General features: G+C 58.3%; 1 protein-coding gene across 5 annotated transcripts in view; it reads right to left on the bottom strand.

The window, feature by feature from the left end:
* RPTOR (regulatory associated protein of MTOR complex 1) overlaps nt 1-18,569 on the bottom strand; it is a 335,785-nt gene that overhangs the window by 56,472 nt on the left and 260,744 nt on the right. For all 5 annotated transcript variants that reach the window (XM_047834016.1, XM_047834017.1, XM_047834018.1 and 2 more), the window contains 4 exons: nt 5,643-5,717; nt 2,482-2,547; nt 2,006-2,197; nt 1,720-1,860 (listed from right to left, as the gene is read on the bottom strand). In XM_047834016.1, coding sequence (XP_047689972.1) covers nt 1,720-1,860; nt 2,006-2,197; nt 2,482-2,547; nt 5,643-5,717 — 474 coding nt within the window. The remainder of the gene's footprint in view (nt 1-1,719; nt 1,861-2,005; nt 2,198-2,481; nt 2,548-5,642; nt 5,718-18,569) is intronic.

Raw genomic sequence — 18,569 nt, 5'->3', positions numbered from 1 at the left:
CCCTCCTGCTTTCTGCTCCAGCCATCCGAACGGCGGGCAGCCCCTGGGCATACCATGGTCCTCACACCCCTGGGCCTTTGCACACACTCCGCCCGCCCTACCTGCTCTCCTTGCCCCTCACCTCCCTGGCTCCTGGCTGCTCAGCCCTCCTAACCCAGGGGTGAGCTCCCACCTCCGGAAACCTTCCTGACTCCTCTTCCCCGATGAGGCAGGGCAGGCATCATGCTGACGCGCTCCAGAGAGAGCTCCGGGGCCCCTCTGCGGCCCTGCTCATCAATGAGGGCTCTAGAATGACTGCTGCTTCCCACGTCTGCCCCTTGGAGGCAGGCTCGTCTCCCGCTCTGTGCTCCGAGGCCTCGGACGCACAGCCTGCATGCTGAGCCCAGGACGGAGGAGCAAGTCCCCTGCCTCCAGATGAGGCACTCCTTAGTGGGGTGGGCTCTGATGTGCAGCCGCGCCCCTGGGACGCAGCCACAGCGGGGAGCCCCCCAGGCAAGGCGGTCAGCAAGGCACCTTCGGGACAGATGTGGCTACACCTGGGCATTCTCGTATCCAGAAGAAAGGGACACTGAGTGGACTTCAGGCAGGAACGGGACCCCAGGGCCCACACTGGGGCCGTGTTCGAGAACACGGCAGTCCCAGGTGCGTGCTGGCCAGTCTCCAGATACTGGAAGCTGACGGGGACGTTGTTTTAATTTTTATTAACGTTCCTTTTCACGTTTCAGGTTTCTGGAAAGAAGAAAGCAAGCTTTCCTTCTTTAGGAGGCATCTCAGCGGACAATGAAAGAAACCACTAATTTGCCACTCTGGTCAGCGGTGTCCAAGGGGAGGCAATCTGCTGCAGGAGCAAGGAGGCTGGCAGGGCTGCGGGAAGCGTGCCTCCGATCGAGAGAGCGCGGGCAGCGAAACAGGGCCCGCCGCCAGGGTCTCAGGGAGCCCGTCCTTCCGTGTCTCCGGTCTGGCGGAGCTTGCCCAGACTGCGTCCCTCCCGAGAAAATCAGGGGGTCCACGTGAGCAGACAGCCCCAAGCCACACCCTGTCCTGAAAGGCGCCCGGCCTCCCTCCTGCCGTTCCGCGACCTCTGCCACACCGGGTGCCGGGTGGACACACGATGCCCGGGAAGACCGCCCGTGCCGAGGGGACAGTCTTCTCCAGGCCACCAGCTGCCGTGCGGGTACCCGGTGGCGCCTCCGCCGGCGGGGAGCGGGGGGGGGACCTCGGGCTGTGCCGGGCCAGCTTCCGACAGAGGCGCGAGGTCTCCGGAGGAAACCCGAGGCATTCGCGCACGTGCGCAGACAAGTCAGAGCCGCCCCGTCGCGAACGTGTTCCGTTGTGCCGCTGACAAACACGGGGGCGGGGAGGGGGACACACTCCACAAACCTTTCCGTCTGTCTGTGGGTGTCTACTGCTCTTTTAGTCGCCATGATGTGTGTATGTGATGCTCCCAGGCAGGAAGGAGCCTATTTTACAAGCTGCCAGGAGGCGCAGCCTGTTAAATGCCTTTAAATGAAGCAAACACACGAGTATCTGGCGAAGAAACGCATTGTGCAGAGAATTAAACAAACATTCAAAGGTCCGCTCTCCAAAGGACGTGCGTGCGCCCCTTGGGGACGGAGGGCTCACAGCTGCGGCCGAGGCCACGGGCTCCGATCCCTGAGCGCCGCGGGACGCTGGTCGCGAGGCGCTTTGCCGCTGCCTGCGGACCCGGGGGCCACGCACCTTGCGGACCACGGGGCTCCCGTCGTTGATCAGCTGGGCCAGCATCATGGCCACGTTGTGGTCGATGGTGGTCGAGTGGTCGGTCCTCTCCGCCGAGTTGCCCACAAACGTGCCGAGAGCGAAGACCGCCGCGCAGCGCACCTGCGGGCCGGGCCGGGTCACGGTCACGCCACAGAGGGCGGCTGCGGTCTGACCCCCACCCGGCCCCTCCCTTCTCGTGCGGTGCCCGGCGGGAAGCCGGCACCCTGGCCTCGGCTGGCCTGGGCACGGGCCGCGGCGGGCTCACCTCCGGGATGGGGTCAGAGAGGAGGCTGTAGAGCTTCTCGTGCGCGCTGTCCCTCACGCCGCACCACCTGGCCGAGTCAAAGTTCTGCCAGATGCGCCCCAGGCAGATGGCCACCCACTGGCGCAGCAGCGGGTGGGGGTCGCTGAGCTGCTCCAGGCAGATGGCGATCAGATTTCCCTGCAAGCAGGCTTCCTGCGAGAAGGCACACCAGCCGTGTTCACCCGCGGCCCGGGGCAGGGGGAGGGGCCGGCCGCGGTCACAGGCCCGTTCCCTGGGGAAACTCTCACACTGCCACATTTGCCCAGGTTTCCTCGCTCCGAACCCACCACCTTCAACGCGCCCTGCGGACGGCCTGCTGGGGAAAGGAAGGGCCCCGTGTCCCGTGGTGCCCCCTTCTGGGCGGACCGGTTCAGCAGCCGCTCAGACCAGCATCCCCGCCCCCAAACAGGGCAGCTCCGGGGGGCTGCGACACTTACCTGTCCTGTGTTGTAACTGTTCACGATCACAGCCAGGATGAAAGCCGTCATGGTCCGGTGCTCAGCCTGGAAAACACAGGTTGGCCTGGGCTTGCGTGTCCCCGTGGCGCAGCAGGGCTCTCTCTGTCCTGAACCTTAGTGACAAGCTTGGGGCTCCAGGTCAGGAGCCGGTGCTGCTGCCTTCTGACTAGAGTCCATGGGACAGAAAACCCCGCAAGAGGGTCTGAGGGCTCAGGGCTGGCCGCTTAGCATGGCTGTTCCCCGACAGGGGCAGGACGGGGCGGGACGGGCCCGCTGGGACCCTCTGCGCACAAGCCTGTCCCGCTCACCCTGTACCCCGTCCGAGCCTGTGGAGGCGCGATGCCCACCACCGCCCAGTGTGCTGGCAGAAAACGCGCGACTCCAGCACCCTGACTCGGCTCCCGGCTTCCCTCTTTCTGTCGTGTGGGTCTGTCCTCATCCTTCCCTTGTGCCTCTGCTAGCTGGGGAACCAGTCTGCTGTCCGTAACAGGGTCGTGGTGCCTGGTGTTGTTAACGTGCACCTGGGGCAGAGTCTGAGGTCGATCTTTCTCGCTCTCGCCCTTGGATCAGTCAAGGCTGCCGATTCCAACCTTCCTCCTCCGGTCTTAACCAACCCCTCGAACTCACGACTACGGCCTGTGTTCACGGCCGGTGCTTATGTAGATGGCCGCACGCTAGCCCATTCCTTAGCCCCGTGCTGTGTTCTGCGCCCCCGTGGGCTCGGTCTCTTCCTGAAGCACGGGCTCCATAAGCCCTTCACCGGGCGTCCGAATGCGACCGGTTGTGCGTCTGTGACCACGGGCTGGCTTCAGCGTGTCCCGGATGGTGCGCGAGGTGGTGGGGGGTTCCGGGGTGACAGTCGCTTTCCTCCGGCGTCCGTGTCTGTCAGTCCTCCTCCCCGTACTCTCAGCTCCTGTGCAAAGCCCTCTTCTCGTTCTGCTTACTTTTAAGATTTTCCCCTTTTGCCTTTGATATTTTCTACCTCTGTTAGGTTGGGCCTTTGTGTGGATTTGTTTTTATTTAGTCTTCTCAAGACTCACAGTGCTTTCACTGAGAACTCGTTCCTTTCTTCAAACTGGGAAAATTCTCAGCCGTGATCTGTTCACGTCCTGCTTCTCCCCATGTCCCGAGTGCACACTCTGGCCTCAGGGTGGCAGCAGTGAGACGACCCCCCCCCCCCCCCCCCCCCCCCATAGGGCAGGCCTCTGAGTCCCCTTCATGTGCTTCATTCCAGGTGATTCCTCCAGGAATTCTCTCACTGACTGTGCATTCCACCGTTCGACTCATCCACGGAGCTTTGGACGGCAATGTCTGCGTCTTCCGCTTATAGGACCCCCGCAAAAAACTGCCTGCTGATTAAAAGAATCTAGTCGGTCCTTTTTGAGGATGAGTAAAAAGGAAAAACAGATTATTTCCTTATAGCAGATGCAGAAGTACTTCTGAAGAAACGACCCAGTGGTGTATTTCTGGACCTAATTAAAGCAACAAATTGTTTCACTGAATCGTCTAAAACATACTTACCCTTGTGGATTTTATAGTCTTTTCCAGAGAACTCTATCACGTTCGGTTCTTGGCTGCTAATTTCCTGTTTGCTGACTCCGCTCAGTGCTCCGTCCTGCGGGTCAGGAGCCGGCTTGTGCCTCTGGCCTGAGTCTCGCGGGCTCCGGGCCGTGCGAGCGCCCTGCAGGGTTTTGGTTCTGCTTCTTCCAGGGCCCCAGAGACCTCGGCCCAGACGTGGAGAGACAAACGGGGCCCTTTTCTGAGCCCCTCCCATGGGGGGTGAGGGGTGGGGGGCGGGGGGGGGGCAAGCCTCGAATGCGCCCGTATCCGCAGGGGTCCCTTACGGTGCTGCGGCTCGGCCCGTCCTGGGTGCAGACCAGGGTCCGTGTGCACAGGGAACCCCAGGGTCGGCACCCCCTTCCCGCTGTGGCTCCCCTCAGACTTCTCGCTTCAGTTTTTGGCATGGTGGCAATGTTCCTTCTTTCGAATGTCACTATGGGCTCAAAGCGTCAACGTGTTTGCAGCCAAAGAAGCGGGGCCCACGTGTGCCGGCTCGGGTCACCGCTTGGCCACGATCACCGCTTCGGTGTCCCTGTCCCTTTGGTCGACTGGATTCTTGCCTGAAAAGCAGGGACGCGGCTGTTTCCAGGCCTCACGTGAAGTGTCAGCTTGCACCAGCAAGGATGAGCTGTTCCCACACTTGAGTTGAGACACACGTGCATTACCTGCCTTTTCTGTAACGATCCAGCCTTTAACGTCTCTGGTTTTTCTCGTAACCAGCATTAGGTTAGAAAAGCCGTGGGGGGTGCCTGGGTGGCTCAGTCGGTTAGGCGGCCGACTTCGGCTCAGGTCATGATCTCACGGTCCGTGAGTTCGAGCCCCGCGTCGGGCTCTGGGCTGACAGCTCAGAGCCTGGAGCCTGTTTCGGATTCTGTGTCTCCCTCTCTCTGACCCTCCCCGATTCATGCTCTGTCTGTCTCAAAAATAAATAAACGTTAAAAAAAAAATTAAAAAAAAAAAAAAAGAAAAGCCGTGGGGATGAGCGCTGACACGCGGAACATGCCCGGCGAGACGAAGCGACATCGAGGAGGGGACTCGGGACGTCTCCGGTTCTCTCCGCCGTGCTGGGGGCTACAGGGACGGAGCCAGAAGTCGGGGACGGTGCAGCCGTGGGGGTGCCGTGTACGCACGTCCCTACCGTTAAGCGTCTCACAGAATAAGCTAACTTGGAACGTCAACGTTCACACTCTTCTTTCCTCCCCTGCCTTCCTTCCTGATTCATAAGGCACGTCTGCCTCTCGTCGTGTTCCAGAACCTTCACGAGGCACACGAGCTGTCACATCTACTCATTAATCTAACGCGGCTGACAGGGTGCGAGGGCGAGCGGCTCCTGCTGTGCTGAGAAGACGCGCCAGGGGGGCAGAGGAGCGGAAACAACCAGGCCAGGCCGCGCGTCGCTCCTACGCGGACGCACGAGGGAGCGGCTCTGACATCAGGTGCACGCCGCCCGCCCCCGCCCCGACGTGCCCCCCCCCCACCCGCGGGAGCAGCCCCCGGCCACGGCCACCCCAGAGCGTGACCCGCCGGCGAGACAGACGACACGGACCCCGAGGGTGTCCCGGGAGGGGACGAAGCCTTACTGGCATGTACGGGTCCGCCAGGACCGACAGGAAGTATTTGTGACCGTTGTCCTTCACCAGGTCAGCTTGGCACGACTGGGGAGAGAAAGAGACAGGGAGAGACCGTGAGTGCGCGTGCCAGCAAGGGCCCTCTCGCTCCCTGTCACGGGCGAGTGACGGACGTGCGGTCAGGGTCGGCTGCCTTAGGAGTTTTCTCCTCCCGCGTCCAACGTCCGCTCGGCAAAGGAGCCGGAATTGGTGCCCGCGACGCACCTCACGCTCCCTCGCACCCGCGGCCGCTCCAACGGGAGGGGGCCCTGGAGGCCGCCCTCGCCTCTGCGCCCCTGCCCACCCCCTCCCTTCCCGCGTTCCCCTCCTCCTGCCTTCCGAGAGGGGGGCGCCCGGCACTCGAAAACCCTCCGGTGTCGCCGCAGACCCCAGCCCCTGCTGAAGCTTCCCTGGGGCTTTTGGGAAAATGATCCCTGGGAGTCACTCGTGTCACATGTTCCTACTTCAGCCCGCGCTTCCCAGAGCAGAGGCCCAGTCCTCACGCCACAGAAGAGCGCTGAGGCGGTGCCGCGGAGTCAGGGGTAAGCGCACGGTCAGGGGCGCGGCTCCCCCAGCTCTTCGGGCCGCGCTGCACCCACAAGCACCTGCACGGCTGCGGGTTCACGTGCTCAGCACACGTCCGAGGACCCGCTGGTGCCGGGCGCTACTTTGGTCCCGGGACGCAGAGACGTGACGCGCACCCCGCTCCCAGTTTCTGGAGGAGACCACCGTGTGCGTGTGACGGCCAGGAGACACTGGGGACTTGGGGCTCAGGGGAAGGAGGGGCGCCTAAGCCGAGGGGCAGCTGGGATCTTCTGCAGAGTCGTTACGGAGGCGAAGGCGAGCCTATCCCTCGGGATGTGGGACGCAGACGGCACGGGGCTTCGGATGCCGCGCGGGGACCCCGAGGAGGCCTGAGGGGCCTGGGAGGGTTAAGGTGGCGGGTCTGCAGGTTGGCGTCTTGAGGGAACCACAATGGAGAGTGAGCGGGGACCCGAAGGAGAGGCGCGCGCAGCAAGGGCAGAGGGGGTGGGGATGGGGGCGACCCCGGACACGGGAGGAAGAGGCTGTTCCCCTGGGATCTGGGCAGGAGGGGCCGGGGGACCCACCCGCCCGGCAAGATCGAAGAGGCGGGTGCCGGTGGGACAGGTCCGCTAGGAGGAGGAGCTCAGTCCTGGGGGCCACTGCATTTGAGGCGCCTCTGAGACCAGCAGAGCCGTCGAGAGGCAGGAGCACGTGGCCAAAGGGCAGGGCGCGGGGTCCAAGCTGACCTTCTAGGTCGGAAGTCACACCCGTGTTGGGTAGGAAGACCACAGAGGTGGAGGGTGCTTGGGCCATGGAGGACGGGGCCCCAGAGGACACGGAAGACGGGTGCCCGGGAGCAAGGGGCTTGTAAGTGACGCCCGGGGCTGAGGACTTGGAATCCTGGAGGAGGGAGCCTGGCTCAGAGGCGGCATCAGTGTTCCCACGAGCACGGATTTCACACCAGGCTGGCGGGCTTGGGGGCATTCTGTACGTGCTGGCTGGTCAAGGGGCTCAGATGATCGAGCCCCAGACACTCGGGTAGAGGATAACATCTGCACGGCTTTGGGTGAAAGCCTGAAGGTGGGACAAAGTTCCTGTTTGCACGTAGGAGAGGAAAGGGCAGAACGGGAGGCAAGGAGCTAGGTCTCATGCCAGGATGCCCTCTCGCCAGCTGGGGGACCCCACTTTAGAAACCCGCACTCGACTACTGGAGTGGCCAAGGAAACACACAACACATCCAGCGGCATCCGCGAGCGGGAGAGACACACAGATCACGGACGCCCCCATCCTTGGAGACGGTGACCCTCGGAATGTGGCCGCGACACCGAACGGGCTCCTGGATCGATTCCAGAAAAACTGATCTGGGGTAACATGTGCACAGAGACATGGCACGCTCCATCCGGAGGTCAAAGGCCATCACAGAAGAGTGAGGACAGAATTTCTGACGTGTGTTCCCCCCAGCTGTGTGCCCCTCACCCCCGGCCGTGTGCAGCCCCCTCCCAGCTCTGTAGACGTCATGCCCGGCCCTGCGTCCCCTCCACACCGCCCGCTTCCGGGGGCTCTGATGATCAGGTGTTTCTGCCTCTCTGTACTAAACCCATCAGGCGGCCGCTGGACTCCCGCTACGTGGGAGCTGAGCAGGTAGGCGTCGGCGGTCAGGAGGCAGGGGCACCCCGGACTCAGGTCAGCAGGCTAACTCCCGGAGAGCCAGGGAAGCCAGGGAAGCTGAGGGGCCCGCCGCTCTGAATGAAGTTTGTGACGGAAGAAGGAGAAAGGCATCAACACCCTGTCCTCTCTGCAGACACTCAGTGCAGAGGGCCTGGGGGAGGGCAGCTCTTTCACAGCCGCCCAGCGGCACCGGCGTCCCTGGGGGCAGCGGTCGGGTGCCCGGGTCTGAGAACAAAGGCCCCTTCTTCTGTTTCTAAACCAGGCGCTCGACAAGTCAGATCAAGGCCTACGCGTCTGCAGGGGAAGCTCCCTCAACCTGTCTCATCAGAGAGGAACACGAGGCCACTGGTTCACATCCCACTCGTTCGGGAGGGAGGCCCGTGTCGCAGCGCCACACTTCCGTGCACCTGCTCTGATGGGGCGGGTCCCCCGGGGGGAGCCGCCAACAAGGCCACCCGCCTGTTCGGTCCTTGGCAGGAGACGCCTACCGACCGGCTCTGAGCTCGCTCGGACTTTCACCGGCTTCGCCGTCCCAGTCCCGCCCTCTGTCCACACTGCAGGCAGGGAGCCGGGACACCCGTTCCCTGGCCAAGCGCCTCGCTAGAGGAAGGAACACAGGCCTCTCAAATGCAACGGACGGCCCCGCAGCAGCTGCCTCCCTAACCTCATATCATCTGACTCCCCCCCCCCCCCCCCCCCCCCCCGCCATCAAGCCGCAAGTGTAACATATCAAGGCGGGAGAGGAAAGGGCATGAATACGAAATGCTTTTTCCTAAGCGAGCCCCTGCCCACCACACGCAAAACCCACCCTGATGTGCTTTTAACCCTTGTCGCAGTTTTGCTTCTTCCCTCTCAGCACTTCAGGGAAACGTATGTTACACACACACTTTTTGAGAGAGCGAGCGAGCGCGTGAGCACAGCAGGGGAGGGGCAGACAGAGGGAGAGGGAGAATCCCAAGCAGGCTCCGCACTGTCGGCGCAGAGCCCGACGCGGGGCTCGATACCACGGCCCTGGGATCGAGACCGGAGCCGAAATCCAGTCGGATGCTCAACCCACCGAGCCACCCAGGTGCCCCTAGGGAATTACATTTTTGAAACGAGGGCCAGGGAGGGGAGGAAGAGAAGCAGAGCAGCAGAGAAGGACGTGAGCACGCACCTCACGTGAGACGCGGAGACGCGGTCTGCGGATGGGGACAGGACAGAGCAGAGAACAGGAAGGCTGGGGTCTGCCAGGGTGAGTGTAGGAGGCGAGGCAGCTGTTCCTTGTGGGCACCCTCTGGCAGAGCTGGCCTCCTCCTCCTCTACCAAGACTACAGTCTGTCCTGGGGGGGCGGGGGGCAGAGGCACAACCTAACACAGATGGACAGACTACTGTCGGCAGGACAGTCCTGAGCACCGGTGGGCGCGGCGACTCACGACCCGCCGTGCCCTTGGCGAAACTCACACGTTTTGTAAACGTACTTTAAGAGTTCAAAACTCGGGGCGCCTGGGTGGCTCGGTCTGTTAAGTGTCTGACTTCAGTTCAGGTCATGATCTCCCGGTTCGTGGGTTCAAGCCCCGCGTCGGGCTCTGTGCTGACAGCTCAGAACCTGGAGTTGCTTCCGATTCTGTGTCTCCCCCTCTCTCTCTGCCCCTCCCCTGTTCATGCTCTGTCTCTGTCTCAAGAATAAACATTAAAAAAAATAATAAAAACTAAATAAAAGTTCAAAACTCAAAATGCTGCAGAAAGGCATACATGGGGAAGTCCGCTTCCATGCTGGGTCCCTGCAGGGACTGGCATGACGTTTGGACGTAACACGAAAATAAACGTTAAACACGATGCAAGTTGAAGCCTCCCCTCAGCGCTGCGGTAACTGCCGCGTTGGCTTATTTCTTCTTCCGGTGCTTCTCTGTGTAAGCGCAAGAAATCCGAGGACCGTGGAGATGGAGCTAGCCCTTCCCTCGACACGGGGACCACCGTCTGTGCCCTGCACCTTGCGCTTCTTCACGTGCCGCAGCCCTGCCACACGGAGAGTTCTGTCTTCACGGCGAGTGCGGAACAGCCCTTCGGAGAGCGTGGCTCATTCATGCACGCACAGGCCCGGCTGTGGGTTCCCAGAAGCAACGCGGCCCATCACAGGGTAGGTGTGTGTGCAGTTTCGGCACTCTGTCCTCGCAGCTCAGCCTGCCGTAAAGCACCTGAGTGCTTGCCCATCTGAGACGTGGAAAAACCCATATTCGGTGCAGCCCTACTGTGCGCTTTCCTCATCGTGGAGAAGCCTGAGCCTGTCCCGTGTGTGTAAGTAAGGGCCATTTGTATGGGAACTGTGGGTTCACGTTCATTCTTTGACTGTTTCTCTACTGGACTGTTGAGAGTTTTTCTTGATTTCTAGGAGCTCTTTATATATTATGAAGGCTAGCCTTTCACCTGGAAGAGGAGTTTTAAGTATCTGCGACCCACCAATGATGCCTGTTTGAAAATTTGCTCGTGTTTTTTTCTCCCCCCATGCAAATGTTTTATTTTCATGCAACCAAATCTACTAATTTTCAGAGATAGCTACATTTTAAGTTATAGCCGGACAGGCTTTCATCACTCCAAGGTTAAGCTAGAATTTGCCTGGGTTTTCTTCTAGTGCTCTTGTGGTGTCATTCTTTATATTTAAATAATTTACCTCTTTAAAGTCAATTCTGGTGTTCAGGATGTGCAGACAGCGAGCTCCCCTAGTGCCAAAAATTCGGGAATGCATCATCTTTTTTTTTTTTAATTATATTTTTAAAGTTTTATTTATTTTGAGAGACACAGAGGCAGTGTGAGAAGGGGAGGGGCAGAGAAAGAGGGAGAGAGAGAATCTCAAGCAGGCTCCGCACTGTCAGTGCAGAGCCCGATGCGGGGCTCGAACTCATGAAACCATGAGATCATGACCTGAGCTGAAACTGAGAGTCGGACGCTTAACCGACTGAGCCACCCAGGAGCCCCCGGGAACGCATCATCTTTACCGCTGAGCTGAGATGCTGACTTGACCACGCGCTATGCCTTGTGTGCGCTGAGGTCCATTTCTGTTGTGCCCTCTGTTGTTCTGTTTGTCAGCCTGTCTGTCCATAATCCAGCCCCACAACGCTCTTCATCGTTAGTTTTGGCGTCTGGGACGATTAGATCCTTGCCGTTTTTCTTCCTAGTCGAAGTTTCCCTGGCGAGTGCTATTTATTTCTCCGTAGGAAGTATGTCTGTCTAGTTCCAGAAAAGAGAGAGGGGGGAAAAAAAGCTTGCTGGTAGTTTTATTGGGATCGTCTTGCAGTTTAAATCAACTCAGGGAACCCTGACATACTGACGATAACAACCCTTCTGTAATTAAACTGCCTATGTCTTCATTTGTGCGCGTTGAATTCTCTGCTCTTCAGGAATGTTTTCCAGTTTCCTTCACGGGGGTTTCTCATGCTTCGGGTCGGGCTGATTCCCAGATTTAGGGCTCTCTTGCAAACAGGGCGCACGTATCTTCTGCCGGTTGTAACCCGTGGTTTCTGCGTATTAATCCGAAGTCTCCCATCTCATAAATTCTCTCATTAGCGGGATCTCACGGATGCCTCTGGGTTTTCCAGGTCCTAGCTGTGTGCGGACCGTGGTGGTTTGCCTCTGCTTTTCTAATTTTTGTGCCTTTAATTCCAGCCTCTGACTGTGTTAGCTGACAGTGACAGTGACATCTTCCTCTGCTCACTTTTGCTTTTGCGTTTCCCCATTAGTATGCTGCTGGCTTCTGGGCTGACAGGAAACCAGTCTGAACGTTAGAGAAGCAGCCACTGGTGCCGTTACTGAGCCGTTTTCTTCCTTCGTGAGATCGACCCCCGCCTTCTTGTACTTGTTAGCGTTATTACTGTAACGGCTCAGCTTTTTAAAGGTGGACGCTGAGCCAAGCCTTCACCCGGGGAAGGACCCACTGGGCAGCGCCGTGCAGCCTTTCCGTGCTCTCCCGACTTATTTCCAAACGTTCACAAGTATGGACGTAATGTGCTTTGCTTGTTTTGTGTGAGCCTTTTAGTGTTCTTTGTGTGTGCTGACACGTGTAAAACATAAAATTTACCATTTTACCCACGTTTATTATTATTATTATTTTAATGTTTACTTATTTTTGAGAAAGAGACAGAGACAGAGTGTGAGTGGGGGAGGGGCAGAGAGAGAGGGAGGCACAGAATCCGAAGCGGGCTCCAGGCTCCGAGCTGTCAGCACAGAGCCCGACGTGGGGCTCGAACCCACGAACCGCGAGATCGTGACCTGAGCCGAAGTCGGACACGCAACCGACTGAGCCCCCCAGGCACCCCTATTTTACCCACTTTTAAAGAATGCGCTTTGGTGGCCCTGAGCACAGTCACGATGCTGTGCACCGTAGGTGCCAACGTCAATGTCACGCTGGCTCCATAAACAGCTGCAAGGTGTCCCTTCACCTCCACTCGGGAGAGATTCTCTGCCCGGAACGACGGGGCGTGGCAGGACCTTCCCAGCACCCTCTCGCTACTCCTTCTGCGGAGACGGTCTGCTCGAGCTTTTTACTCCTCGAATCAGTTTGCGAAGTTCTACCTTCCTAGAAACAGAAGCCTGCTGTATCCAAGCGTTACTGCACTTGTAGAGATGTGCACAGTCTCAGGACCACACCTGTCCTCCCTCCCACAGTGTTTCCTGCCTGGTCACTTCTAGATTGTACTTGGCCCCCTTAATGAGGTGAGCAGATCCTTCCCCCCACAAAGAAGCCACTTCTTATCTATGGTTTCGTTTTTATATTTTTGTTTGCAAACTCAGAGAAAGCCCTCTCTTTTATCTCTACCAAACTGCTTTTTTCTGCGCGTCTGTGGTCCCTTTCGCGTCACCGTGTCGTCCATCTAGCTGGCCGCTTGCTCTAATGTGACTCTGTGAGGACGGTGCGGGGACTTACGACTGTGAAGTCTTCTCTGAACGTGGCTTTAGCTGTGTCCCGGGGGTCCGATGCCCGTTATTTTCATCCTCTGTGCTTTTGGAAACTATAATTTTGTTTTGTATTTTCCCTTTGACCCAACATCGAAGATAATTGCTTTTAAAAAAACTAAATTCCTAGTTGTCCGGCCTGTTCTGTTTTCTGACACCGTTATTCATTTCTGGTCCTGCCATGCACATTGTCTGCACTATTCCTGCTTTTTGGAAATTCTTAAGGTTTCTTTTGTGGCCTAATACACGTGGTCAGATCTCACGAACAGATATTTAACGGAAGCAATAGTCTTTACAATCAGGACACAGGTTCGATATGTGTTCTCCAGGCTGCACTGGTGAGTCTGCGTCACTCTTCACGAAAGCAGCAGCGACGGTCATGCCTGACTGTGCCTGGGCTGTTACGAGCCCTGTGGCCACGGACACGGATTCCACCACCGCCTCGACAGGAAGTTAAGTCCCGTGTGTACGCAGTGAGCTGCCCGAGGGCCGTCCACAGAGCCGGAACCAAAACCGAGGCCGGTCCAAATCACAGTGCCTTCCTCACTCAGCACCAAGGCGTTTACCTCCACCTCCTCCATTCTGTGGGGGGACAGGGGACACGCGGGTCCCAGCGTGTTACTCAGCTCTCTCCTCGACGGAGACGCCTGCCCTGGCACGGCTCCGCGGCTCAGGTGCACGCTCCAGGAGGCAGTGGTTCCATTCGTTCCGCTCTGGGTGCGGAAGGCCGGGACCCTTCTCCCCGCCGTGCTCCTTGGGGTTTCTCTACGTGCAAATCAGATCCACACACAGAGCGAGAAAGGGCAACACGACAGCACCGGCTGGTCCGTTCCTCCCACCCGCGTCCAGCTCCCCAAGGGCGGCCAATCGCCATCCTTTTGGACGGGTTTTCAAGAATTTACCTCCAGATTTCGAAACAATGGCCATGTCTTTACTTAGCCACTTCCACTACAGGATACGAGGATTTCGTTCTTTTGTGCTTCCGACTTTTGTCTTCCACCTACTTTCCCAGATGATTTCACCGAAGCTTTCGGTCAATTCGACACTCCGCGTTTACGTTACATTCAGGCAAAAATCTTCACTGAGGAGGCGAGCTGTGTACTCTGACGGCATTTCCTCACTATAACCCTTTTGCTTCACTTGCTTCTCCGGCTGACAGACAACCCCTCACTCGTTTCTGCACCTGCTCAGCCACCAGAGAGCCGTCAGTTCCTGTGTCTCTGTCCGCCGGGCCCAGGGGACCTCTGCTCTGCCTGGGTGGATTCTGGCCTAGGCCGGAGAGCGGCCCTCACCCCGGTGCCGGTCCTCCTGCTGGACTGGGACCCGCGGTTCCTGGCGCTCATCTGAGATTCCTGGACTCATGTGACGTGTTCATTTCTGTAGCGCAGCCCTACTTTCCCAGCCAGGCCCTGAAACTGTCCCTGAGGGTCACACTGAGCCATGCCGCATGGGGTTCTCCCCCACTTGGTGTCAATTACCCAGGGGCAGAACGGGCAGCGGTGACGGAGAAATGCTTCTGAACAAAGAGACCCCCCGCCCTTAGCCTCCCCCCCCTCCGATACCGGGTGCTCGCACTCACGCCTTGTTTGACATGATGCGTCTCCGTGCATCCGTGTCTTGGCTCCTGGCCTGTCGTCCCCACCGCGGGCATCCGAGCACCCTCTGGGCACAGCCTCTCAAGTCAGCCCAGCCACTCTCGAGACCTTCTTTTTGGTCTTACTGTGGCTGGACTCCCCGAGTGGCTGCCTTCAGGTGAGCTCCTTACTCTGGTCCCTGCTCTGCTACACTCTCAGCTCTTTGAGAACAAAACCCTGATTATTACTCTCCATGGTCCCGGAATGTCGCGCAGCCTGGTTCCCATCAGAGGGCCACTGAGCGTTTGCTGAGCAAATAAAAAAGCCGACGTGTACATGGAGAAGCATGACGTGATCCGGGACGTTAATCACACCCAGTAACCGCTTCCAGTGTGGACGAGTCAGTCCAGAGGCCCGTGGAAGCAGGAGGGATGGGCTTTCCTGGGTCCAGAGCTGCTGAGCCGCAGGGCCAGGATGTCGAGGCCCGGCCTCTCCCTGCCGCGCACTGTGGGCTGCTACCCAGACCCTGGACCCGGGTCGCCGCCAGGTGCAGCCTCAAGGTCCCGGGTGGGAAAGATGACTCAGCTGGCGGCCCCGGACCGTACCCCAACCCAGCCTCGACTTCAGGCTCCACACACCAGAACCGTGGTCGCCCTTTTCATAAGACATGTAAGAGTCGGGTCCCGCTGGGCTGTGCTCACACGCTGACCCGCACCCCGTCCTCGTCCTCGCTCTCCTCACGGGCTGACCCACACCCCTGTCCTCGTCCTCGCTCTGATCGGTGCCGCAGAGCCGGTGAGCGATTCAGCCCAGCCTGACGATGAATCACAGGGCCTGAGTCATCACCCAAAAAGACGGCCTGTCTTGACTGCCCTCAGCAGCAGGCTGACGCTTCAGCTCCTCTCACCAGGAAGTCCCCTGCAGCCCGAGTCACCGCGCCCATTCATGCTACAATGGGCCCGACGACCTGACAGCGGTGGTGACAGCCTCCTGCTTCCTCCCTTGGCTTCTCACGTCACTCCTGGAAATCCAGAGGCATCTGGAAACGACGGTCTCCCTTCTGCCAGGGACAGACACGCTCAGCAGCAACCTGGCCTTTTACCAAAGTGCGAGTCTGGCCGGGCCTGCCCTCTTCCCGGGCAGGTGTGGGAAGGGGCAGCCCCCGGCTCCTGCGACGTACTCTCCGGGTCCACAGTTCTCCAGGGGCCCCGCGGGGGTGGATCTGAATCCTCTCCGGGGCGAAACCCACTCCGGGGGCCTCTGAAACGCAGCCGCCTCACGTAACCGGGATGACGGCTACGAAGGGACGCGTGGCAGCTGTAGTTCACCAAACAATACAAACGGCACCTCACATCCACCGAAACGGCACATCCTTGCGGACGACAGCTTCGTGAGACATGCAGACTGGTGCTCCCCGATGCTAAGATTTAGTTTATTTTCTGCACTTTATAACCCATAGTGTAGAAATTAAATGGGCCATCAAAGCAATTTAACTATTGATGTCAAAATGAGCAGGCGGGAAGGGTAACATTCATCAAGCGCCTTCGGCAAGCCGGACACGGGGCCGGGGCTCTCCTGGGGACTCGGGCCTGGCTGTGGCCCCCCGGCTCCTTCACCGCCCGCGGCCCGAGCACCTGCTGGGTCCGGGCGGTGGGGCAGGAAGGCTGGCCGGGAAGGGAACTGAGGGCATACACAAAACCCTGGGAATGCAAACACGAAAGAAAAGAGCTCCGACACCAAACCTTATAAAATAAGGCTAACCCAGCGACAAGGGCGAGAGATGGAAAGAACAATATTCAGATTTTTAAAAAAGCAATGAAGGATAGTAAAGGAACCGTGTTCGACCTCAGACATAAAGCCGGCCACGTAGCAAAAATCCCAGCGCACCACGGTGACCTCCTTGTGGAGAGAAAACGGTGGAAGCGGGGTTTGGGGCGGGAGGGGGGCACGTGGAGACACCCGGAAACACACCTCAGCCAGGCGGTCCAGGTCCCGTCGGTGGCGACGCATCATGTCGACGGCACGGACCCCCGACACGAAGAGAAGGGCCCTCTGCCTCTGCGGTCTTCCTCCCCGAGCCCATCACCCGACATCAGACACACCCCAACGGAGGGACAGCCCCAGCACCCCCAGAACCGCCGGGCCACCTGAAACCAGGGACGACGTGAGAGACGGCTCAGCCCGGAGACGCCTGGGGAGACGTGACGAATGGAGTGGAAAGGGGACGACAGGAAAACCAAGGACACTCGAACGCAGTGCGGACTTTGGTGAGTGGCAGTGTCATTCCTTAAGATGTTAACAATGGGGGAAAGTGGGTGTGGGGCACACGGGAACTTTATTTCCTGTTCTAGGTTTTCTGTAAATGTCACCTGTCCTAAAAAGTGGTTTATTAACATAAAACCTGTAGGAACGAGGCAGTCAGAGACAGAGAGATACACAAGCTGCCAGCACAGGAGTAAGGTCTGCCCCAGGGCCTGAGCGGGCCAGCCCCTCGCAGGGGCCGGGCCACCGGGACGGCAGGCTCTGGACTGAGAAGTCTCCGGCCCGCCTGGGCACACTTGGGTCTGGGGGACCCGAGTCCTTACAGGATGGGGGAGGAGACTATGCCCGCTCATTTTCTCCACTGAGCTTTTCTGTGTGAGCCTGGAGGGGGCGGTGGGACGGGTGCAGGTGCAGGAAGAGAAGCTGGTGACATCAGAGCCAGTGGGGGGGGGTGGTGGGGTGGTGGTGGTGGTGATGGGATTATTCTGTAGGGAAATCAGCACATGTTCTGGGACCGGGGAGGGGAGCCAGCATAGGTGTGAGGGCACAGAAATAAAATTCATCCGTTTTTACTCACAGAGTATGTTCTTTCTGGTCCCACAACTGCCTCACACATGGCGAAGCTCTGTGTATCCCCACATTTGGATTGACGTCATGAATGCAACACAGTGTTTTTCCAAATTTGCAGACAGCGTGCCCTCGGTGCCCTGGTGGCACTGTGATAAACCTTTACTGAGTGGGACTTGGGAAAGTCTGCCTGAACTGCATATTAACGGTGCCTACGGATAAACCCCAGACAACCGCAGCCCAGCTTGCAGGGCTCTTTGCCCGTCTCCCCTCCCTCAGTCTGGTTAATTAGCAGAAAGAAAAAGGATAATAAGGGGTCTGAGGGTCACCAGCCAGCACCACCCTCCCGGAGCACGGCCCTCGGAGACTGCAGGTTTGGCCACGTTTCGTACACTTTCTCATCCTCCTGTGACACTGCTCTTGACCTGTGACCCCATCACACGACCTCGAGGACAATTTAAATACTCTGCACCGTGTGCGCTCTCCCTCTCGCTTCCCCTGTGCTTGTCCGCACTTTTTCAAAGTTGCAGATGGCGTGAGGCTTTGCCTGGAAACTTTCCTGAGAAAAAGGACGACGTTCTCTTGCATAACCACAAACCCCTGTCACTCAAGACATTCAGCATCGATGCCACGCTATTAGCCAATATCTAGTCTCCATTCAAATTTCTCTCGATGGTCAAACAACGTCTCTTACAGCTTTTGGTTCTGGGTCCAGGATCTAGACCGGCACTTACTGGTCACACATTACGAGTCTTTGTCTAGAACAACCGCCCCACGTTTTGTTGTCTTTGTTGAATTGAAAATCTAGAAGGGACCGTACAGTTGTGCGTAGACTGTTCTGCAACTTGAAATTTAAAAAATAACTTTTTAAACATTTATTTATTTTTGAGAGTCGGAGTGCAAGTGAGGGAGAGGCAGAGAGAGAGGGAGACACAGAATCCGAAGCAGGCTCCAGGCTCCAAGCTGTCAGCATAGAGCCCGATGTGGGGCTTGAACTCACAAACCGTGAGACCATGACCTGAGCTGAAGTCGGACGCTTAATGGACTGAGCCACCCAGACGCCCCTGTTTTGAGAGAGAAAGAGGGAGAGAGAGCAAGCAGGGGAGAGGCAGAGAGAGGGGAAGGGAGACACAGAATCCAAAGCAGGCTCCAGGTTCTGAGCTGTCAGCACAGAGCCCGACGCGGGGCTTGGACCCGTGAACCATGAGATCGTGACCTGAGCCAAAGTTGGACACTGAACCGACTGAGCCACCCAGGTGCCCCCACCATTTGAAATTCTTAACAGCTCTGAGGTTGAAGCAATATACAAAAAACCGCACATCTAAAAATACAGATTTCAGTAATTGTGGACATATGGACACACCCATGAAGCCA

The sequence above is a fragment of the Prionailurus viverrinus genome, chromosome E1, assembly GCF_022837055.1.
Source record: "Prionailurus viverrinus isolate Anna chromosome E1, UM_Priviv_1.0, whole genome shotgun sequence".
NCBI classification, from domain to species: Eukaryota; Metazoa; Chordata; class Mammalia; order Carnivora; family Felidae; genus Prionailurus; species Prionailurus viverrinus.
This window is presented reverse-complemented; position numbering and strand designations above follow the sequence as displayed.